The sequence below is a fragment of the Seriola lalandi genome, unplaced genomic scaffold, assembly GCF_002814215.2.
Source record: "Seriola lalandi dorsalis isolate HSWRI2012SDOR001 ecotype SW California unplaced genomic scaffold, Sedor1 jcf7180002054524, whole genome shotgun sequence".
NCBI classification, from domain to species: domain Eukaryota; kingdom Metazoa; phylum Chordata; class Actinopteri; order Carangiformes; family Carangidae; genus Seriola; species Seriola lalandi.
This window is the reverse complement of record NW_019525077.1, coordinates 868,588-893,082: the sequence shown is the minus strand read 5'-3', so window position 1 is coordinate 893,082 and position 24,495 is coordinate 868,588. Positions and strand designations below refer to the sequence as shown.

The 24,495-nt window shown below is 41.1% G+C and overlaps 1 protein-coding gene across 2 annotated transcripts in view; it reads right to left on the bottom strand.

Annotated features, from left to right (window-relative positions):
- Positions 1 to 24,495, bottom strand: part of adamts3 (ADAM metallopeptidase with thrombospondin type 1 motif, 3) — a 136,145-nt gene that overhangs the window by 78,053 nt on the left and 33,597 nt on the right. For both annotated transcript variants that reach the window (XM_023414303.2, XM_087176070.1), the window contains exon 5: positions 1,559 to 1,752. In XM_023414303.2, the coding sequence (XP_023270071.1) occupies positions 1,559 to 1,752 (194 nt within the window). The remainder of the gene's footprint in view (positions 1 to 1,558; positions 1,753 to 24,495) is intronic.

The window sequence follows — 24,495 nt, the reverse complement described above, 5'->3', positions numbered from 1 at the left end:
GGCGAATGACTGCTTCCATCGATCCTCAAACACCAATTAGAAGCATCTTGATTAAATAACCCCACTGAGGAGCAGCTACACCCCAAACAGATGTGCGCAGATGATGCGATGAGGCCGGAGATTTAATGATGCGCGCGTTTGTGTTTGAACGGAGGGATATCGTTTCTATAGAGGGCACTATTGGCAGCCAGGCGTGGTCTACACAGATGCATCAGACTTACCAACAGCTGTGTGTTGACTACGAACTCTCTGGATCGACCAATATAACAGTGAACCAAAGCGGAGGAATCACCGGAGGGGCTCGTATATTCAGATCACGGCGAGTTACAAACAACATGAGATTGTTACGGCTGATTAGATGGGAGCGTAACCTCCTCTGTATTGTCTCTGGCCCTGAGAAACTGAAGTGCTCACTAATGCTGACTCAGCTCTAAAAGCTGTGACCTGAAAAACTCAAGTTTAGTTGCTGCAAACTTTTCTATTGCCTCTTTCAACTTGATTACGTTGGCCACCTGGTCGACAAACAGACACAGCAACATAAGCATCTATTGGGTCTTTTCTACCTCAGTGAATTGAAGAAATACGTCCAATATTCACTCTCCTTGTTCAGTTCTCATCTCCATCAGTTCCTGAGAAAAATACCTGTTTTTTAGCTGCTAGATGTTCCCCTTTCTTCACCAATTAGTCACTGACTTTGTTTGCTTGTTGTTGGGTAACGGGCAGGCAGCAATTACTGTTATCAGAGCTTATTTTCTTAAAACAGCTACCTTCTGCTGCTGGAGACGAAGTGGATGCAAATGCTGAGACGGTAAATGTAAACACAACTAGAACCTGAGTGGCCTTTTTACCAATATAGATTAGAATATAGATGATTTCAACCATTCTTAACATGAAAAGTACTTGTTTGTGGAGGCCTAAGATAAGCTCCAGGGGAGGAGAACCTGAGGAAATATTATACTATTTTTCATTTTGTCTGGACAAATATTGTGGGCTACGTACAGATTTTCTCATAACAACTTTCCTATGTTGGTATCAATACAGTCTAAATGTCAAATATCACAATGCCTCCTATGCCTATTAAAATGTGCGTCCCTGTAACAGGGAAAGGTTCAGAATCTTTAAAAGCTTTTTTACACTGAAAGAGCTACTGGTCACTATAATTGCTCCTCTTCTCCATACTGGCGCTCCCTTTGTATTCCAACTTCTGCACAAATATTGGTCTAAATCCACAGCCCTCTGCCCATGCATTTTACAGTCCAGCCATAATATGAAGCTTTAGCAATTTTGCCCGCTCATGTGGATTTTTCCATGCTGGGAGTCAAGTGATGGTTTACTGAAAACATTTTGTCCTGGCAACAGCCCTGCATGTGACTACAAGGTCATATCGTTCATATCCACATGAGTGGCTCTGAACTTCATGTAGCATGTGAGCATACATGACATGTGAGGACTGTATGAAGACACAATTCATTACAATCTATGTGGAAACAAATATCAATGCATATACACAAATCAGACTGTGCTGCAGCAGAGAGGACTAAAACTAGCAGTGACTCACAATATTCATGAGCGTGAGTAGGTAGTTCTGCACGTGCTCTTTGCCATGAAATCGAACCACCGAGTCGTCAACTCCCAGCAGGATTTCAATGTTGTAGTCGTCCTCTCCGGCATCTCGGCGGCGACGGCGGCGGACAGTGTCGTTGACCTGCCGGGCCACAGAGTCCAGGGTCCCGGGTACATCCAGCTCTGGTTCTACACAGAGATGAAAACAGAGGGGATATACAGTAAGTGCAAAATGTAACTTGTTTTAGTCATACTGGATATGGGTCATGTCAATCGGTATGTAATCACCTGACAAATTTAAATGTTCTTTTTTTTTAATTTTTTAAAGCATTTGCTGTAGGGCTTTTATGTTGAAATGCTCACTGAGTAAATACACACCTTGATCCACTATTATATGAAAGATGCCAGTAAAGCGCAAAACACAGGAAGGTGTCGGAGGGTTAAATCCACATTAGAAGCGTGGAGGTACAGCTATTGGATTTCATAACACCTGAAGTGTTGAAATGATAACAATAATACTGACTTCAATTCAATTTATCTGTTTATTGGTTTACTTATTTATCAAGTAAACATGCCAGCTTCATTCTCTGGTTCCAGCTTCTCGGGACAGTTGGGCGTGGAGCATTTCTCTGTTATATGTGATTGTAATTTGAATATCTAACAAACAAATCAAGCACATGAAGATGACACTTCAGGTTCTATTAAACTGGGAAGGGAATTGTTTTCACAATTTTCTGTCAAAAACATAATTGACAGATTAAATGATAGTAAAAATAATTGTTTGTTGCGACTAAGCTAAACTAAACCTAACTAAATTTGAAAGTACACTTTACATGTAGCCATATAACACTTGCTCGTTTGCAAATACCTTTTTATTTTGTCTGCAAAATGAAGGCTCGACATTATCAGTTAATTCTATTAGTTGATTCCATCTGGAAACATTCAACACTTTATATTTGACTAACATGAACTTCATCAAAGATTATCAATCTTACATTTCTGAATGGATTTTTTCACTCAGTCAGAATGGCACAAAACCAATCATACAGTAGTTTACATCTCCGTCTTTCACTCTTTACTGTGCATTCACATCACTTCCCTGAAGCCAATCAGTGACAGAGTGTGGGTTTCGATTAACGTGCATCATACTGTAACACACACAGCTAATGACAGCTTGTTCAGTGCTGGCTGTAAATGAAGCCTCCGGGCCGCTGGCTTCGTCAGGTAAATGCTCAGAGAACCCTGAAGACTCTTGAGCTTGTTAGAAGCTGCTGAAAGCCCACGTTAAGGCTTGAAATCTCTCCAGCGAGCAAGGACAACAGGTCTGTGACACTGAGTATAAGCAGCTCACACACTGCTGAACTGCGATCAGGTCATTCAAACCACAATTCTATTTCTTTCCAAAAAAGCCAATGCGATTCACTGCTGGTAATGGGACTATAACACAAACAATCTACAGTTATTTTAAAGCTTTTTTTTTTTTTAATTCATAGATTATCCTGTGCAGTTATATAACAGGGAAATCAGATTTGACTTCAGAGCAAGCCTCTGTCACCACTCGATATGAAACTGAAGGGAATAATCTGACTTGACAGTATTTGGTCCAGTCTGCTCGCTGGTACTGAATCGGACCATGAAATTGCTAGTACTTCCCTTTTTGATGGAACGGCCCACCAGTGCTTAATGCCCCCCTGATACTGCTTAGCTTTACAGTCTGACGGCAGAGGCCGTCTCTGTCGAGCCGCTCAGTGAGCAGTGCTGATATTAAATCCTTCATCTGGTCCCCTCGGTAATCCTGACGAAGGCAAACAACTACCACCCCGAGAGCTGATCGAGTGGCAACAGATATCCCTTACACTACGCTTTGATGCTTTGCAGTAGGAACCACTAGAGATTAGATTTTCCACTATAATGACTGAAAAAAAGAAAAAAAAATCCTTTGGGGTATCAACAGCTTTGTTGGTCATAAATACAGCCAGCAGGAGAGTTGCAGGTTCAAACCCCAGCGGGGAAAATCTTGGCAAGGAGTGAGACTGTTTTGCTCTGCTGAAGCTGCTGGCCAACAGTAAAGCTGTGATCATGCCCACAGTTTGTTTTGTTTGGTCTCAGCCACAACGGAAAACTGTATTTTTCATTTTTTATTAGTTTTGTGTGAGGGGAGTAATTTTAATCTCTTTGACATAATCTGAAATTGAAATGAAGCGTGAAGCCTCTGCGCTCTCCATGTTATCAAAAACAGAGTTTTTGGGCAGAGATTGTTCACTCCATCACTACAACATCATTTACACTGGTGTTATTATAAATATTAGGTAGACACACTATGTTAGTTGGTTTTATCTAAAGGCTATGAGCTAAAACGTTGCTAATGCACACAGTGGTATCTGTTTTGTATTGCAGCTTGGTGCAAACATTTCCCACTTTCAGAATTGAAAGTTTTTTCAGAATAAATTATACTGCTGACCCCTGGCTGTGTGTGTGTGGGGTGTGGTTCCTCTTGCATTTATCTGTGTCTGGCACGTCTTCATTCTGAACCTAAAACTGAACATAAACTCAAGGGAAGGGAGGTCATCTTCCATTTGGTAATGTCCATAAACCTCTGCCTGGAGTCTTCCAGCAAGACACAGGGCTGGCCTTGAACTTTAAAAAATCGGGTTCATGTAGGTTCACGCAGCCCATTTACAAACAAACCAGGGTTGGTAAACAAAGGTCACATGGACTCAAAAGCAGCTTGTGTATTAAAGACATTTTGGTAAGCCGTCATCCTGCCGTGTCAGAAAATTTGGCAGAGGGGTGAGTCAAAACAAAACTCGTTCCAGTGCCTTAAGCTAAACCTGACGGACGTGTCTATATACTGGAATTAACCTTCTCTGCTCTACAAACCATATATCAAATCTGACATTAAGAAACCATTCAAGCCCATTTAGTGATGCAGAACTTAGAAGAAGATAAAGACATAGACAGGAGTCTCAATGTCGTCTTTTGATGTTCTCACCTGAACAGTAACCAAGAACATTTTTAGTGTGAACTGTGAGTTCACTGAGAACCTCCTGAATATGTCTGCAGCTAAAGAAAGTTGAGGCAAATCACTCCTGAAAAAAAGTTTTCTTTCCCTGAATAAATAAATGATTAAAGCAAAAGAAAAAAAAAAAATCACAGCTTTTATATTTCATCAACACAGGGTGTAGATACTGAGCTGGCAAATACTTGGAAATCTCAAGCCATAAATAAAAGCACAGGCCATTTTTCATTTTTCCAGGGATGCTTAGGGCCGCAGACAGGGCCTGTGATTGAGTGGAGAGGGAGCTAAAATAAATAGTAAGAAATGGCTGCCACCTCAGCCATGGCCCAGCTCCTACAGTGTTGGGATTGTGGAGTGCATTCCTCCTCTCCGCCGCTCCCGTCATGACACAGGCATTCTTGTGCAGCGGCCCAGCTCCCCCCCGCCCCCCCCCCCTGAGTAAACAGGCTTTCTGAGGTCCCTACTTCAAACGCACAGGACTTCCCCTCAGCAGCGCTCCTTAAGATCGCTAGTGTGCTTCGGTCAGCGGCGAGCACCCCCTCCCACCCCCCACCTCCACAGCCCAGTCCCACGGGAGCCCCACCGTGCAACAGTAGCAGCAGCAGCAGCCCAGGAGACTGGAGCGAGGGGCCCCCAGCCAGCTCCTGCCCACACGTGGCACTGTGCAGCAAGGTGGCAGCGAAGCCAGCCAGAGCCGCCGCAGGCTAAAAATGGCACAGAGGTAGGCGACAGGCAACTCGCCATCAGCCTAGAGTGGAAATCTACTGTGTCTGCTGTGACGGCATTAATATCCACACTGCACTGTTCACAGACGCTCACACATTCCGGCAAGCCCATTAATAAGGACACAAATATCCTGCCAGAATGACGTATTTATATATTGCAAAACCTGTGTGAAATCTGCAATTGTTTGTTTATATTCAAACGCATTAAAATATAGAACAAAGCTTCTCCACTGAGGATGTAGATCTATATGTTCCTAATCATAAATGTTAGTGCATGTGACAGAAAAAGAACACAGCGTCTTCATTCATGGAAAAATGCCAAACAAGTATCCAGGGTATTACGGCCACAATAAGCAGCATTTTTGCATTAAAATATGGGCTGTAATCCTTTTATCTGTTTCTGCTACAAAGAAACTGCTATGTGGGGCTGCAGGATTGGCCCACATAATGTACCTTGTGTATGAAATGATAGGGAAATGCACATTAAGATAGAGAGGACAGGAATTTGCATAAAAATTCACCTTGTGAGCTGAGTAAAGACTAGGACAAACAGATCAAGGGAGGTAGATTTTTTTTTTTTGCAGTTGCGGATAATTCATATCTGATGAGGTAACACAAGGCATTATTCTTTAGTTAATTAAGTTCTGAATGATAATTTGCCTGATGAACCTTTACTTTATCCTTGCCTTTCAGACAGAAAATGCAGGTTTAAGTCAATGTTGTCACACTCTTCAGAAACACTGCAACATGAGCAGGTGCAAGAAACACTGCTAGATTTCGAACACCATCTTCCCAGTGACTGAGAATGGGCTTAAAGTAAGAACTCACGAAACCTTGAAAGAGGCGATATCATGGGCGCCAGGAGCGCATGTTGGAGCATCACCCTGACCACAGCTGTTCAAAGGAGTCAATCTGAAAGGAGTTAAATGAATGAAACAAGACAGAAGACACCTCAACAAAAAGACCAAGAGACCCGGACAGACTAACAGGACATGTCACGAGGCTTGGCGACACGAAATAATGACAAAACAATTACTTTCAAAGCACACAATGCACTACAGTCTTAAGTGTCTTGGCTAAAAGAACACACAACATTGTCGTTCTTTGACTCCAGGTTTCAAATGGTACACTTGTTGTAAATGAGCAGTTCCCAGCCACAGGGCTACAGACCAGCACTGGACCAAGGAGGAACATTCAACGCCGGGGCGGGACGAAATTATATGATATGACAAAAAATGCTGAATAATAATTACACACATTTATGGTCTATTTGTGCTTTAAATACTTTGAACTTTGTGCAGTATGTCGAAGCTGCATATTTCCTCATCACTCCCTGTCACGCCCACAACAACAAAATACTGGTTTTGAACTAAAGTAGGTCACCAATCTGTCATCAGCAACTTAGCTACTGGATCTGTATGTGCCACTCTCCTGTTCCAAACTACCTGAACAACAACAGTAAAAAACAAAACCAAATGTTGTTTGAGAGTTTCCTGGGAGAAGGTAGGAAAAGAGGCCTAATGATTACTTCAGTCTTGACAAACCCCCTGCCCAGAGGCTGGTCCATATAAATATTGTCAATATAAAAATGGTGGGTGTCCTTTGTAAATAACATCCTGTCTTGCCCTCAATCATTCCCGTGTCAAAACATCCAGAGAAGAAGCTGTAATGCTTTAGGGTGCTGAACTGATATATTGGGGGGTTAATTAAAAGCTGTAGATATAGAGCAAAATATGATGCAAAGCTAGTCAACACACATTTTCCAACAGGGGGGGGTGGGGGTTGCAGAGGAGTTGTTTTGTGCTTTAAAGACAATGGGAAGTCAGTCCATTGATTTGACTCGCTTATCAACAGAGGCTGAAGCAATCACTGTCATACAAAATTCATGAAGGTACTTAAGGCAATTAATTAAACCCTTAGCGGGCCCCAGAGTGACGCTCGCATTATAACTTCAGTAGACCTGTAGACCAGGTTCCTTCATTAATGGCTATAACAAGATAACGCTCCATGGGAAGAAGCACGCACCTATCAACCACAGGCAGCTGACATTAATGTCTCCTCGGTCAGCTTTAATACTGGGACGCTTCACTTGTTTTAATTATTGCAGCAATGTGTGGCATCTGTTTGCAGGGACGAACATGATGCTGATCAGGGGTTTCCTTTTCCTTTTTGGTCACTGAGCACATAGGCCACAGGCTATTTCTTTTTCTGAAACACCAAACGGCCTGATGCATGTCTTCTATTAGTCTAGACCGAGAAAGCAATGTGTGACCAAAGGCATTAATGCAACAATTCTTTCTTGGTTGACATCTCGTTTTACAGTAGTCATGAATGATGTTTGTTATTCGGTTTCTGCACCATTTCTTTCTGTTTGGAGCTAAATATGGGTTTCACTGAGGAATGGGTCAGTGAACAATGGCCTGAAATCAGGTGCCCTATTTCAAGACCACAAATTCCACCTCAACACTGAAGAGAAAGCAAAGTCGCCATCCTCTCAAGCTTTATCATTTTGGCAGTGCGGCGGTGTTCTGAAGCTGCAGTTGATTTAGTGCTGGCGATTTACTTGTCATGTAAGGGAATTTTTGACTCCCCTGGGGGACATAAAACCAAGCGTAATTACACTGGATTTTATGACTGAGGTAATATTGTTTTAGCCTTTTTCTTCCCTCTGCCTCAATAGAGTTGAAAATGAGCGGTGACAGCAGCAACAACAGCAGCCTAATTACCAGCAGTGCACCACAACAGGAGAAAAAGATGCTGGCCGAGGCATTTCACATCGTGGAGACGCCACGCAGGTTTGTGGTTCTGAGCTGAAGGGGTGGTGGAGGTTTTAAAAGGTACGTGTGTGTCTATGTGCATTCTCTGTGGCCCACCCGAAGCTTCTGAATCACTGTTAACAGGCTCATGGGGAGTTTTAGGCATAAAATTGAAGCCAACACTCCTGCTCCCACTGGGCCTTATATTAAAGCATTACTAATGATTTCTAAATCTTGGCTGCGTTGCCTAAGAAAATAAACTTGGAGTTTTTCACTGCAAAAGCAAAGGGTCATATATGATAGAAAAGTTTCTGTCACAGATGCTTTTACACACATTTATTCGAAGTGTGAGAATGATGCGCTTTGTCACAAAGTACTGTCTGACAGAAAGTGGATTAAAACCAATTAGTATACCATGTATAAAGGTTCATACTAGTATTTAGACACAATAGAGACCCAAGACTTAAATCAAGTCTTAAAATCAAGTATAAAGAGTGGATCAAAGTACCATTGGCATCATTAGCCAAAAGCACAAAAACACAAACAAGAAACAGTAGGAATAGATATCTGATTAAATTGCTGTATGATGCAGTCTGAAAAAGTTTCTGTCCAAGAGAAGATTGTTTAGGGGCAAATATGCTGCTCTAATGACTACATGGTAACACTTAGAAACTCACAGGGAATTATCACCTGACTCTGCAGTTCCCCTGAACGCTACGCTCATTATTTTGGTTTTACAGCCCACAACTGTACTTTTTCATTCACTTTTACTGCTTTCATCAACATTTTTCAGCTGCAGCAGGCAGGTGTTTTCAGTGAAAAAGCTTGAATAAACTGAGTGCACGCTACCTGCCAAGCAGGCAAACAAAGTTAGCTACACAGTGCAGCATTTAGCAGCTAAAGAAACAGATATTTCCCTCAAGGGTTGGTACAAACTAAAACAGAGATAGAAGGAGAGTGAATATTGGACTTACACTTGTCAAGTGACCAGAAACACGACTCCAAACAAATGCTACACGTAGCTCTTTGTCTGCCGGATTTAGCTGTTTCCTAACAAGCTCACCATAATAATGTTTTCAGGTGATAAGATGAGTTCAGGGCTGGCTGCAGTGGCCCCAGGTGGACAAAATAATACTAATGGAAACACCACACAGGTTTTCAACATCAAAGTCAATGTCTGTCGCCGAAGTCAAAGCCACCTCCAAGAGCTGTTCTCGTATCCTGCTGGAGCAAAGTCCTTGTAGCCATGCCACTTTGTTCGGGAAAAATGTTTTAGTATGAACATCTCCACAGGAGCAGGTGAAAATATAACACTTCTGACATTAAACATATACTAGAGCATAAAAGCCATCGTGGTTATGCCTGTAGGATACTGGGTGCTGGAAACTAATCTCATGGTTGCTACTCGTCACAGCGGAGAGCCAACCTACCTAAAATTGAAGGTGTTTCTGGGTTCCTGTGGAGGAATGCATGCTGAAAAAAAACATAGAATAGGGGCTGCTCGTTCATTTTTAGAAAGCAGTACTGGACCTCAGCTTTGATATGTCATACAATGCTTCTGAAAGAAATTTCCGTGTTAAATTACCATTATTATTTTTGGTATAGTTAGTGCTGCAAAGATCTTTTTCATAATACTTGCTCAGAAATTATGTAGAAAACCTTTCATTGTCATTGACTTGACGGTCTCTCGATAGTTACTCCAGTGCAGGTGTACACTGCATTTCCACACCAGGACCAACAGTAACACGTCAGCGACGTTAGCATGCTTGATCAATATATCAAATGATAATATAACTGCTGCACGTTCAAACCAATTACCAGTCAATAACAAGTGATTAATGTGATGATATTGAAAAACTGTCTGAAACTGAGTGTTTAATGTGATAAAAGTCTCATCAGGATGCTGATGGCGGTTGGTACTCATTCATCAAATGGCAGCGCTGGTCACTCACTTCTCTTTAATTTAGCATCTTCGGACCAAGCAATCAGTCTAAGTTAAAGGGTTTTTTATTTTTTCATATTAATCTTTTAATGTTTATGTAAATACAGAGAAAGAGTGTCAAAGTGTATTTATCTGAAATATCACAAAATACTGTGATCGCAAGCCAGTATCCAAACACATGCCAAACTATAATCACATTAAGACATTAAGTTTTTGGACAAGTTGTTTTCTATCGTCTTTTGACTGATTAAGGCTCTGAATCAAAGCTCCAAGCTTTCTGAATATCAACTGACTCATGTCTGTAGCACTGAGTATGACGAATTCTCAAGATCTGAGGGTTTGTCCTGAAGGTTAACTTCATGTTTGTTTAGATATTTCTAGTTTTAAATCAGTCTTTTGTTAATGTTTTTACATTATATTTAGGCAAGACTCTGTTATAGTTGTTTGTGTTAAGGCAACATTAAACCGAAATGCATTCGAAAGCATCTGGTCATGGTGTACACCTTTGGTCTTTGGTGTACATGTACATCTTTGGTGTACATCTGTTGTGTTAAAAGGACTTGGGTTAAACAATTTTCACATTATTGATAGATAAATGTTCAAAAGTCATGTCATTTTATTGGTCAGGATTTAGAAGGATGGAGGTCTTGACCTAGACTTCGGACTTTTGACTTGCCCCATAACACTTAAAAACCAGTCACAACAAGGAAAATGTTCTTTGGGCAGTCTTGGATAAAACACACAGGAAAAGCATATCACAGTTCTTTATTTACATTGGCCGTAATTGTTTAAAACATTTAAAACCATTACACCTCTTCTATTAGTTTGGCCCAAGAAAGAAGTGTTTTGTTTGTTGTGACTTGTCTTTTCAAATTCAAAAGCACCTTAAATATAATCTGATGTGAAAGTGATTGAGCATTTAGCCGCTACATCATGTTTACAGGCAAAACGCTGCTCAAGTTGGAATCAGAATTAAGAGACGCTGCACAGAAGTACTTTTGTTAGTGGGGTACACTAAATAAATGTTTGTTTTTTTAAATCATTTATGTTCATGTATGGGTTAAACAAACAGTGACCTAGTGAGCGATAGATTGTTTGGTTGGCATATTTTTTACTTGGACAGAGCAAGACTAGCTGTTTCCTTCTGCCTCCAATCTTCTCAACCTCTGAAATTAAAAAGTTAAATTATTCCTTTAACTTGAACCTGTTTACACTCACACAAATTCTAAGCATTTTTCTGTTACAAACTGATCTAAATCTGTTGTTGTGTTGTAGCTGTTGAGTAACAGAATATCAAACTTGTGTGGAGTGTTTTTGTGTGTGTTAAGAGGGGGAGAGAGAGAGAGAGAGAGAGAGAGAGAGAGCCCTGAAGCAGACAACGATAGGCCTTGTTGGGGTCGGTCAGTTACAACATGCAGCAAAACTTAGGTTTCATTCATGGTAGGGTGCGAACTGCCTTTTTGGAAGAAATGCTCACTGTATTTCCTTTCAGGGAGTTCAATATATTTTGGTGACCTGCATCCGTTTTTTTTTTCTCTCTTTCTCTCAAAGAACAAACAACCCAATGTCATCGTTGAAAGGTCAAGTGACAAACTGTTTCCACTCTCTCCCTGCCCAACACAACTAATTAAATACTGAAATGTAAGAACCTGAAATACTGAGATGTGAATGGAGCCTATTTTTACCTCCAAGGATGTTTTTGGTCCCGTTTGTTCCTCAGTTGGCAGGAAATGTTAAAAACTACAAATTGCAATAAAATTTTGTGGAGTGTTAGGTCACGGACCAGGGAACTGTGATTTGATTTTTTGGCTGGACTGGCCACAGTGCATTGATCCATCTCTTTCCTATGTACAATGAATTATAACAAAATATTTAAACCTGGACAGAAAATCACGCAAAGGCTAAAAAGTCGATAGAAAATACATGAAGTCAGTACAAACCCTGCCACTAACCTATGACAAACAACCCAGGAAAGCAGCGTTTGAGACATTTGCAAACAACACTTAATCACAAGATGAGCAGTGGGCTATTGCTTTGATGTGCATGGTGTAATTTACATGTCGGTAGTGTTATTGCAGCTCTCAAATTCTTACACAATGCAAAGACATCTGAGTCAGGCAATGAAAGCTTAAGTGTTGCAAAACTTGGGAATGGTAAACTAACAAAACTATTTTTTTTAGTGTCCCATAAACAGATGCAATCTGTCTCTTTTCTGTTTCTGGTATTGCTCTATAAAGGGCAGAGTGGATGTAGTATCACAACAAGCAACAAGAATGTGAAGTATTTGGCTCTCCTTAGCAGGCAAACTGGATGGAAAGAAGAAAGAGATGCTCATGAGCCTCTTCCAGCTGCCATGTGACTTTTGGAAAGCAACTGGATGATTCACAGCGAGTCAGAGGAGAGAACACAACTGAGCGTTTTTTTCGATTCAAAATATTGCTCAATGCTCCCAAGGTCTTTTCCATCCTGCTTCCAGATCCTTGGCTTGGGCTGGAGGAGCTAATTATCACCAGGTTTCAAATGGAAAGAACTCATCAGATGTGTTCAGGGTTCATACTTCTGAAGACGTAAGGCAATGTGGAAAATATCTTCCCAATCTGCTGGTTCATCATGCAAACAGGGAAAGGGTAGAAATATCAGATTATTTAAAGAGTTATTTACTCTGTTAATGACACTGAAGAGGGAGGGGAGTCTGTTAGGGCCCGACTAATTTATTGGTTGAACGATTTTATCAGCCGATATTGATCCATCACAAAAACATTGTATCGGTGTATATGTTGTCCAAAGATGCTTGGGGTTATTTAGAAATCGTGTCACATAGTTTATCCAGCAGAGCATGCTCTCAATTCCTTGTTGGCAATACTCTCAGCACTCTCTGCAGCACATGTAGTAGAGCACGCATTAGCTGAGCAGATGGTGGTGCAGAATCAAGCAGTGTCTTCCTTCATTTCCATCATTTAGCCTTTTCAGTATAACTCTCAATCAAAACCCTGTCCGTGACAACCGTCATGTAGCTCATGCTTATAACAACTGTTTGCTATGTTAGCGAGGTAGCTAGCCAGCTACAGTTTGTCAGTATAGTCAATAACGTAGCAGACTGAGAGGTAAGCATCAGAGCATCTCTTCCCGCTCTTCCTGCAGCTCAGCAGGCGATGGTGCGGTGGTGGATTGAGTCTGTTGAGTGTTGACTTCATGCTACAGGGTCAGCTAGTTGGTGGTGCAATGCTGTCCACCATCATGTTGTCTTGCTTATCATACTCATTTGCTGCATCAGTTAGCTTGTTAGCTAACTACTTTCATAGTTTGACAGCTGAGTGGAAGCTGATGTGTGAGCATCTTAGCCCATTCTGTCTACATATTATAGCATTAATAGGAGTGTAGCTAACAGTAATGGTAAAATCTTCACACAACCATTTTCAGGACTTGCACTTTTGTACGACCTCCAAAGCAGAAAATTCCAGGTGTTACATTTACAAAACTTAAAATTTAAAAGCCTTGTTTTCCATTGGATATGTTGAGAACTTCCCCTGAACATTTATTGCATTTTTTTTTTTTTAATTCAGCTCCAAAAATCTAGTATCGGTCGGGCTCTGGTATCTGTTATATTCAGCCTGTGTTTTATCCCTGCATTCACGCTGCATTGATTTTGAGCATTGAGAAGTTGCAGGAGACTTCAAAGCTTCTGTGGTCAGTTTAATTCTTTTAAGCATCTCAAACACACACCCATGCACACACACACTCACTCCTGAGGGGGGAGGACACTGAGTGCTAAATCGCTCCAGTTACTCCTGTTTACTGCACAAGAGACGAACCATCCTCGCTAACGGCACCAACAAAACACCTGATAACCTCTACCTAAAGGTAAATTGCTTTACCTATCACTACACACACTTCTCTCAAATCCACATACTGTAATTTAAAACACACCCGCCTAACGTACCGACAATAGAAATCTGATGGATGTACCTTTTTTTATGAATTCCTCATCAAGCTCAATCATGTCTGAAGGGGAGGAGAAAAAGTGCAGACTGATGTGTTTTCATGTTTCTAAGAGCAGGTGCCTCTGCAAGGAATTACAACATGGAGTGTGAAATCAGCTGTTTGCGTCTTGGGGATTAATTTGCTTGTTATCACAAGATGTTGGAAAACAAGCTATTCATAAAAAAAAAAAAAAAACACCCAGCGTAGCAGGCACAATTACTTCACAAGCTCTTCTTTTTTGTTGTGTAGAATCTAAACAAGACAAAACACATTTGATCTCAGCGTCATCACATAAACATCATTTATCTGTCCAAACTGTGGTGATTTATCCGTGTTTTCAAATTCACTGGGCTCAGCCACTGGATGAAGTTGTGGCTAGTGGAGTACTACTTTTTTACTTTGGGGGCATTGAGTACAAGGAACATCCCAGATTTTGTGTTTAATTAATAGTTTTCACTTTAAAAGCCAAATAAGTCCTGTTGCAATGAACGCTATAGTCTGAGGCAACCATTAATCATAAGTCTACAAACAGGGAGGGTCCTGGTCCTGTGGAAAACATCATGTCACAGGGGACGGTTCTGGCTCCGTTCCTGATCACCCTGTATACGGCGGACTTTACATACAACTGAGTCTTGCAACATCCAGAAATACTCGGATGACAGAGCTTTTGTGACGCGTATCAGGAACTGGCAGGAAGAGGAGTACAGGGATCGGACGATGGCCTTCAGTGAATGAAGCGACAAGAACTTCCTCCTTCTGAAAACCTCCAAGACCAAGGAGATGGTCATCGACTTTCCGAGGTCTAGGCCCACCCTTCAGCCAGTCAACATTCAAGGGAAGGACATTGAGGTGGTGCACACTTATAAATACCTAGGTGTGCACCTGGACAGTAAACTGGACTGGTCCCTGAACATGGATGCCATCTACCGGAAGGGGCAGAGCCGGCACTTTTTCCTCAGGAGGCTCAGGTCCTTTGACGTCGGCAGTGAAATGCTGCACATGTTTTATCAGTCAGTGGTGGCCAGTGTACTCTTTATACTGCAGCCTGCTGGGCAGCAGCATGTCAGACATGAACACATAAAGACTGGACAAGCTGGTAAAAAAGGCTGGGCCTGTGCTTGGCAGGAGTCTGGACTCACTCAGGACTGTTGTGGAGAGATGCATGCAATGTAAGATGAAGGCCATCTTGGACAATACCATCCATCCTCTCCACAACATTCTGGCAGGACAGAGAAGCAGCTACAGCAGCAAATGTCTCATCTCACTGCGCTGCAGAACAGAGACAAGCAGTCTTATTTTTATCTCACCAAATCAGAATAATGCTGGCTTTAACTATAATTCCTGAAGAGTATATCTACAGTGCTAACAAATTTATGCAAGCAGACGTCTCTATTATTGGCTACTTATAATAAGTGTGATTTTAAAACATTGGTGATCTAACATTGTGCAGCCGCTGTATGAGGACAGAGCTGGTTGTGTAAGGGTTGAAAAATACTGCACATGCTCAATATAGCACTATATTATTAAATTAGCATTTTTTAAAAGTTGTTTTTTTGACATGCCTTCGTTTGACAGCGACAGGGGAGACAGACATGAAATACGGGAGAGAGAGTAGGAAAGTGAAATGCAGTAAATGTTCCGGCTGACTGGGAGTTGAACAGTAAAACTGCAGCTAAGGGCTTTTTTCGCCCAACGAATCAGCCACTGGGTTGCCCCTAAATAACTTTATCACCTTGGACTTAAGACGTAAGGCAGCCATGTTTGTTTACTTTTCTAGGAACTACAGTTTGATTTTAATCTGTAGTCTGTAAAATGTAGTGTACAGTTTGTGCTTGCAGTAGCTGTGCATTGATGAAAAGGTTTGTGTGGAGGATCTGAAAATTACTGCTTGTTGATATTTTTTTTTTCTCACATATTTTACAAATTGTAAATGGTAATTACAGTAAATCCCACATAGCATGAGAGTGTCATTACGCTCTTACTAACACAATGAGCTATCTCACCAACTCATGAGCACTAAGCAAGGCCACTAAAGCAGCTGGAGGTGACGTGCCTTGCTCAAAGGCAATTCAAATAACAGAAAACCTTTAAAAAAGAGAAGCAACATTGTGCCACTTGGTCTCAGGAATGAAACTGCTGACCCTCACAAGTTCACTCAACCACTTGGCTGTTATTACCATGCAGTCACACTCTATCTTGTGACTTGTCACAATACTTAGTATCACAGAGTACCATCTCTTACAAAAGCCAGCCAGTGACAAAATGTTCCAATTCTCTCTGTCTCTCTCTCTCTTTCTGTCTGGCACCAGCTGTTGCCAGACAGAAAGAATGAAGCGCAGCCTCCGTCTGCTTCACCTGGAAACAGATGGTCAAACAGCATTCATCTTTCACTGACATCGCCGCTTTGACGCAGACCTCTGGAAGCTTTTGTGGAGCTTTTTTCTCCTGGAAATCAAAGGAATCCTGAGGCCAGTGAAGGTGAAATGACTTTGCTGATCCTCTCACAACAGACTACAGTATCTGCATTCGAAGTTAGGGGGAGAAAAAAGGACCAGTAAGTTTGTATCTTCAGTCACCACACAAAAGCATTAATAATGAGCCGAGCACACAGGCACCTTGCACAAACCTTTTCTTCCTGGCGAGGTTTGCCGAGTACACACGCGCCATACTTTGCATTGTGCACAGTCACAGAGCAGCTTAATTCATTCATTTCCCCGTGCCCAGACTAACCACAATTCAACAGGAACCTAACTACAATATATGAAGTAATTACCTGACCCAACCTCAACATCAATTTCCTAACAGCTGCAATGGGCCAGTGAAAAATGTTCTGCATGCTTTTTCCAACCTGCCTCCAGACGGTGCCGTGATGTGTCGGTCTAAGAGATGGAAACAGGAAGGTTTTGCTTCTAATCAGCTCTAAACTGTCCTCAGATTTGTCTCAGCTTCAGCTGTACTTGTGAGTCGTCTGCTGTAATAGTGATTAGCTTAATAATTACAAAGGTAAGCAGCTTGGCAGCAGTGAACATGTGTACTCCAACTTGTGTTCTGCTGCCGTTTACACTCAGTCTTCAGTCTCTCCTGCTAGATTACATTTTAAGGCAAATTCTATGAGAATTATACACTACAGACGATTCCCTTTTTGCTTTTTTTTGCTTTTTTGTCTCTCCCTCCCTTGAATGTTTCTCATTCCTGCCAGCTCACCAAATTCCTCCAAACTCAGCCAGCCCCCACTCTGCTTAACACATCTGTGTGACAAATATAAATCACAATTTTCCCTTAGGATGGCTTTCTCTTTCTTTTTTTTCCCAAAGCTCCACTGGCTCGGGAAGGTCATCGATACACCCTCAGGCACGAGGCCTTTTCACTAGTTTCTCACTCCATTTTCACCACCATGTGAAAATAAAACCTAATATCCAAGTGCTGCAGAGGGTGAATCCCTCACCTGGGCATCAGGCCAGATAACATGAGATCAGATCCCAGACATTTGCTCTCATTGTAATTCTAATTTTCCCCGAGATCATACACACCCATCTGTCAACATGGGTGGGTGTGTGTGTGTGTGAAGGGGTGTAGAGTATGTCGCTGCATTTCACTGTGTGATTGGTTACATGTGTTTGTGTGACATCATGGCCAATAATGGCGTTCTAGGCAGAATTTTAAACGATTATTGTTGGTGAAAATTAAACTGTCAATTAATCAAATAGTCTATCAAACAGATCATTAATATGCAATTGTTTTAATAATCAATTAAATGTGTAAGTCATCTATGAAGAAATTTAAATGTTCAAATGTGACAATTTGCTGTTTTTCTGTTTTGTTGTCATTGTTATAAAAACAGAATATCTCTGGCTCATTGTGACGGGCATTTTCCCCACTTGCTGAGTTTTTATGAACTAAACTATTAATAAATAAAACACTGCTATCCTATATATTATTGTCACATTCATACTTGCCTTATAGAGGTATTGTTTGAATCATAAACCCTCGTCCGTCCTGTTGTATCGTTTTATGTTCACTTTGTTTGTCTTTGTTGTCGGGGATCATCGTGGTGTTTGAGCCATTTCTGAGTTGGCTGTTAGCTCCTTTCACCATCTGCCATGAGCCAGACTGAACACAAAACAGATTTTCATGTGCAACACGAATCTGAAAAATTTTCAGTTCATGCAAACATGCACTTATATCAGCTTGTGGTGCTGAGAGCAAAACTAATTCTTTTCCCTTTCACTTATGATTTCCCTTTGATTATCTATGCAACAGTCTGTTTTTGATTATAGTCTCACCTTTAAAAGTGATTTGTGCCATTCAGCAGAACTATTATTAGATGGACTGACACATTCAATATTCAACTGTAAAAATGTCCCGGTCACATACAATACCTTGGACCCAGTCCAGACCCAACTTTAAGGATTCCTTATCAAGAATTTGTATTATATTTTTATCAGATCAGATTTAAAACTTTCAAATATTGATAATGGTGTTGATCTTAAACATTCATTTTTCTATAAACAGATATTTTCTTTCTTTTCTTCTGTTATATATATATACTGGTAAATGGGAGAAGGAAATCATTTATTTTTTAAAAGATCAACAAATCTCTTGTCCTTATTAAAAAAATGCGTGCAAACGAAAATTTCTACTATTCTACCTTGAGAATGACAATAGGATACTAATATTAGTAACAGTCTACTCCCCAGCTGGATGAGCTCTTACAACTCCTTCTCTCTCACAGAAACTGATTGATCTGTTAACACTGACTTTTTCAAACACACTGAGGTGTGTGGAAATGACTGAAACTTCCCGGGAGTACGGCTACATCCGCAGGAACCTGGAGACCTGGATAGAAGTGGAAGTTTTCCTCTCTGCATTTACCTTGGTATGCATACTTAAAATCTCTTCATGCGTTTGTGCTCCCACCAGAGAGACACTTCTCATCCACCAGGGAGGAGAGCAGGAGGAGCAGTGACTACACTGACCAGGCAGGCAGTGTCAAGTCCCATTCACATTGTCATTCCAGGCACGTTTTCCATCTGTGTACCTGAGTAATTTTCGCTCCAGAAAACTACTTTGCTCTCAGTGCGCATCTCTGCTCTTTTAGTTGTGTGCTGCGGGAGACGCAGCAGTATTCACACTGAGAGAAAGTGTTCACAGGATGGGAGTTGTTGACCTTTGTCGGGATAGATACAAGACTGACTCACACAAATCACAAACCAATGACTGTTGCGTAATTATTCGCAGAAGGTCAATGTGATGATGTGATTTAATTTTGCAATTGATGTACAAGACACTAATTAGGTGAGAAAACTATCTCACCACAAGGTCCACTTACTAGTTGTTCCGGAGCTTTTGAGCACATAACATGATCATTGTGAGCAGATGGAGTTTGCCTTGTTGTCATGAAGCTGTTGATTTTCAGTTTTCCATTTTTCGTTCTTTGCATCAAAAATCTTACTTCTTCTCGGAGGCATAGCTCAGGCTGAGCATGCTACACATGTTTTTAAATTCAGGATGACTTCATGTCCTTATAATGCTCTTTGCAGCTACAATTTCTGCCTAAGAATCATTACATTTTTCACATTTTTCTTTTATCTGCAGTTCAATGGTAACAAGCGCAAAAACAAAATTCCAATAATTGATTTGGCTTATTCACTTTTTGTGTTGCAAATTCACCAAATTGTCAAAAAACACGATTATCCCCCAAACAGAAATGATGAATAGTGAAGAAAAAGAATAACTTCCTGTCTTAGAACATGCAGTCTGAGAAGCCTGATATAATGTCTGGTTAAGTCATGCACTACCTCAATAAAGGGAGTAAAAGCCAAAGGTTCAAAAGGTTCAAAGCTGAGGTACAAAGTTCATCCTTGAACTTGGAAACTGCAGTTGAGAAAACAGTTTTACCATAAGTTCAGTTTAGTAGCCGTTCTGGAGCTTTCAGTCTGATTCCACTCTAGGTGCTTCTTCTAAGGTCAAGAATGAACTTTAAACCTTCACTTCTCTACTGTGTGGGATGTACTGCAGTCAAAACTTCAAGAAGATAAAAGCCAGCCCCTTGTTTATAGGACTGCGATGTGTGTCAACTACTTTAAAATTACAAAATGCCTGAGTCCTTAGTGAGTAGGTTTGATGGCAAATTTCTTAACTTTGAAGCATTCAAAACATTTTTTGAGTCCTTTTCAGATAAAAATCTCTTCCATGAATCACACTGTTGATCCAGCAGAGCTCTGTAAAGAAACACTGTTCTGGATGATTATTAGCACCTTTCCATGTGTAATCCCCCTGCTTTTGTTTGCTTTCTTTGTCATCTCATATCACAGAAATTTGTTTTATAGGAAAACAGAAAATGCTCATGGCTGTTTAACTTGCAGGAGTGTCAGCAGAATCCCACTCCTACTAAGTGAATTGTTAAAACTGAGAAATTAAGCAATGGGGTTGAGAGTTATTTATTCAGATTCTTGTTCCATAAACAGCGGGATAATCTTTTGTTATAGGTGAGGCCACAGCAGGCACAATTCCCACAGTCACAATGACCTTAACAAAAGTACAGAATACTTCTGCACAATCAGCGGAAAAGGAAAGTCGACTCTGATCACAAACTGCTGAAAAATACACAATATGGCCGAAAGTATGTGGTAAGTGTGTGGTTTGGTGTGGAAGAACCTGCACAGAGCCCAGAACCCAACCCCATATGTGTATATACTGTATACCGGTTTATATGCACCTTTGGGAGCGGAGATTTATCATATACCTACCTAAAAAGCTACAGATATATATCCATGCACATCTTGCAGACTATACAGGCAATGATGTCACAGTCTTTCATAGAGCAGACAACATCAGTACCCTGTTAAAGCTGCACTGAGCCTGGAGAGAAGCGGTGGCTGAGGGACAAACTCGGGTAACAAATGACTCATTGCTGATGATCCATAACCCACAAGCTCCACAGCTGACGCAAGCACAACTACAAAGTGAACAAATAGAAACTGTCTAACAACAATTACACTGATGATGGAGAGAAGCTGGAAGGAGAAGCATCTCCAGGAGGAGACGGTGAGACGATCAATACATTAGATAACAATGTTACACTGTGGTACCATTGGAGTGTGTTGATCAGAGATGGAGCAAGTATAAGTCATGCATTGGAAATGTTAGCTCAGTGAACTTCAAGTTCCAATATCGAGGAACTTAGTTTTGATTGTGTTTTATGCTTTTTACAAATTTGGAGGTGTAAAATAAAAGCTGTCAACCCAACTTTTAAGCCATTGTGGATAAGAAATCAAATCTATCAAAAAAAATGGACATTTGAACATCTATTGAAGATTTCCATGACAGCTGTTCCAGAAAAACAACTAATGGTTGTTGTGGAGAGATTGTTTAGTCAGATATGAGGAAGGGTTTTACATCTGTGGATAGTTATCACAGTGGTAAACAGTAAATAATACACATTGCAGATGACATTGAATCGTATTGCGACAAAAGCTGAGCCAGGTTCAACTTTTTTGCTGGATGACCCTCCATTTCTTCTGAGCTGTGTGTTGGCACGCCCACTGCACCAATGCAGTGGCAACAGTTTGGGGGAGGCCCTTTCCTGTTTAAACGTGATAATGGCGGGGTTGTGTTTTTCACACAGGCCTGTTGTGTGTCTAAACATGGCCTTATCACCAAACATCAGAATTGCACCTCACTGACGTTCTTGTGGCTGAATGGAAGCAAAGCCCTGCAGCCACTTTACAAAATCTGGTGGCAAGCCTGAAACCAAGGAGGCTGTTGTAGCAGCAGATTAATGAGATGTTCAACAGTCAAATAAATGGTCTTCAGTCTGAAGATTCACTCTAGACCTGGGGAATAACATCTCTAAATGTTTTTCTCTAGACCCGTCACTTTCAACAGCTGCAGTGAAATAGCAAGGACTCTGGGCAAGAGACTAAGGGTGCATTCAGAGCAAATTCAGCCCATCCAGAAAAAACGCAGCCCTTTCATTCATCTAACAGGAGCTGCTAACACTGGGTCATCCAGCAAAACAAGTCCACGCTCAACTTTTTCTGCAACGCTACATCATCCGGCAAGGCGGCCAGTGAAATACACTCAAGAGCACATTTAAGGTAGATTATTTTGGTAGTAATGTGAACGCTGTATTTCTACAGTTTACCTTGTGATCGTCATGACGAAAGCTGAAATAGTTGCTACCCTGAGTTGTTAAATCCTGTCCTAAATCTGAGTATTACAAGTTTTTTTTCAGTGGTTTGACAATTCATAAATCTTTAAACGCATTAATTTGTTTGTCACTTTAAACAACATCACCAACATAGCCCCTGTATGCTGTCTGCTTTCAGTCTGAATCCTCACTGAAAAAGCACCAGTAGCATAACATGAGATGTCTGTGAACACCAGAACAAAAGCGGTCGCAGCATCGACTGGGGAGCTGTCAAAATCACAGACTCCTGGTCTATCAGAGGACGGAGGAGACGGATCAAAGAGCCCATGCACATCTGCTGAAGGCAGTCCTTGAGTGGCTGGGATTGCAATCTCACCACATACTGTATCCGACCACCTCTCATCATGTGAGCACGATGTCATTCCCTGTAGAAACCCTGGAACATGTCTAAAAACTCCTGACTCCCCTGACTTTCACATATTACATCATAAATGACGGATTTCGTTCAGGTGTCCACATTCTTTTAGCCATCTACTGTCTCTGCCCACACATGTATTTCAAGTTAAAGAAAAAAACTGTCTCTTCTGTGTAAAACTTTGTTGATATTCGTCAGCTGCCTTCAGGGAAAAGTTTCCTCACCATCTTTGTTTTCACACTCCCCAGCTGCTTACAATTCGACTCTGGGGCCGTCACAGGAAATAAGAGATGCTGAAACAAACACAGAGCTTTAACGGCACACACCACTGAGATCCGGAAAACTATAAGCAGCAGTAACACTCTCGCTCTCCATTCCTGTGAAGCCACAGGAACAGTGGATGTTGACTCATCTAACACTATCTGAAGGATAAAGGAAAGGTCACAACTACAGACATGTTCATCCAACCATTTCAGATGTGAAGGTCGCTGGCATAAAGCGGAAAACACTCCATGGCATGAAAATCATTAAATGTGGATCCTTCAGAAACATGTTTTTTTGGGGGGGGGGGGTTTCCTGGGATTATGGTTACATATACATACTCTCATTTAAAGGGAGAGGTGTTCCTAATATTTCGTCCATCCCATTCATATGAATGAAGGTTGACAAAATATTAGGAACACCTCTCAGTGTAACCCAGCACAGATCAACAGCTCAGCAAATTACAGCCTCCAAAATGACAATATCCTGTTGTAAATTGGCAAATGAGTGTGTGAGTCACAGCAATCCTCTTGAATTTGTGATCCGCATATTGTGATTAGGTATCTGACAAATAGGGTCTATTTTTATTTATTACTATTAATCATTATTATCATCATTAAAGGTTCATATTTCAAATGTTGCCTGTTTTGTTTGAAGTGTTGATATTCATAATAAGATGTTCTGTATATGTGGTATTGAGAACCAAAAACCATCTCTGTGTAGTTTCACATCTCTGGAGCTCTAGTAACAACAGGTCGGTGAGCCAATCAGAAGAGAGGAGACTCTGAGTCGCTCTTCTGATTGGCTTACTGTTTTCTGAGTGATGGAATTAAAATATGGCAAATTTCAGGTAAACACTGGGTGAAACCAAATCCTGCAAGGTTGGATGGTGGGTCCAGGTGGGTAGAGCTTGGGTCACAGCTGAGATCGGTGACTGCTTTGTTGTGACATCACAAAGTTCCAGAAGTCCTGACGGCTCGATTTAAGGCTCAGTGTCTCATAGAACCTAAACCTGCTTTAAAATCAAACAACACATGGACATCTGCCTTTATACTATATGGGACCTTTTATATATTGTAACACAGCAGTTATGTGGAAATTAGATGATTATTGAACTATTAAGGAGATAACAAGTATGTTTTGAATGGGTACTGCACTTTGAAATAAAGCCTACACAATAACACACACCTGAAAGCTACTGAGGACACATGCTTAGATAATTTTCCCCCATTGTGCAGCTCCTCGGAGACACGATGTGCCTTGCTCATAGACATCACAGCAGTGGTTGTTAAGACAAGTGAGAAATTACTCATCCTTCCCCATCACCGGAAAAAAATCAATCTCACAATCCTCCAGTCTCACAACAGGTTGGTTCCAAAGTATGAAATCCAATCAATACTGAAATATCACAGGAAGAAGAATCAAATGGTGATGATAGCTCTGCTGTACAGTGCAAATAATGCTTAACCAGCACCTGCAAGGATCGATGATGACCCTTGTGTGTGACAAATTCAATAGTCTAGTATCATTCAAGAAACCCATGAAATCTGTATTAATTCCTCTGTCTGCTTAATTTTTGCAAGAGGAGCCGTATTACTTTGTGTCCGTTAACAGCCAGGTAACATATGCAGAACATTATAAATGTGCCTACCATGCAGCAGCTGAGGACACAAGCAAGGTG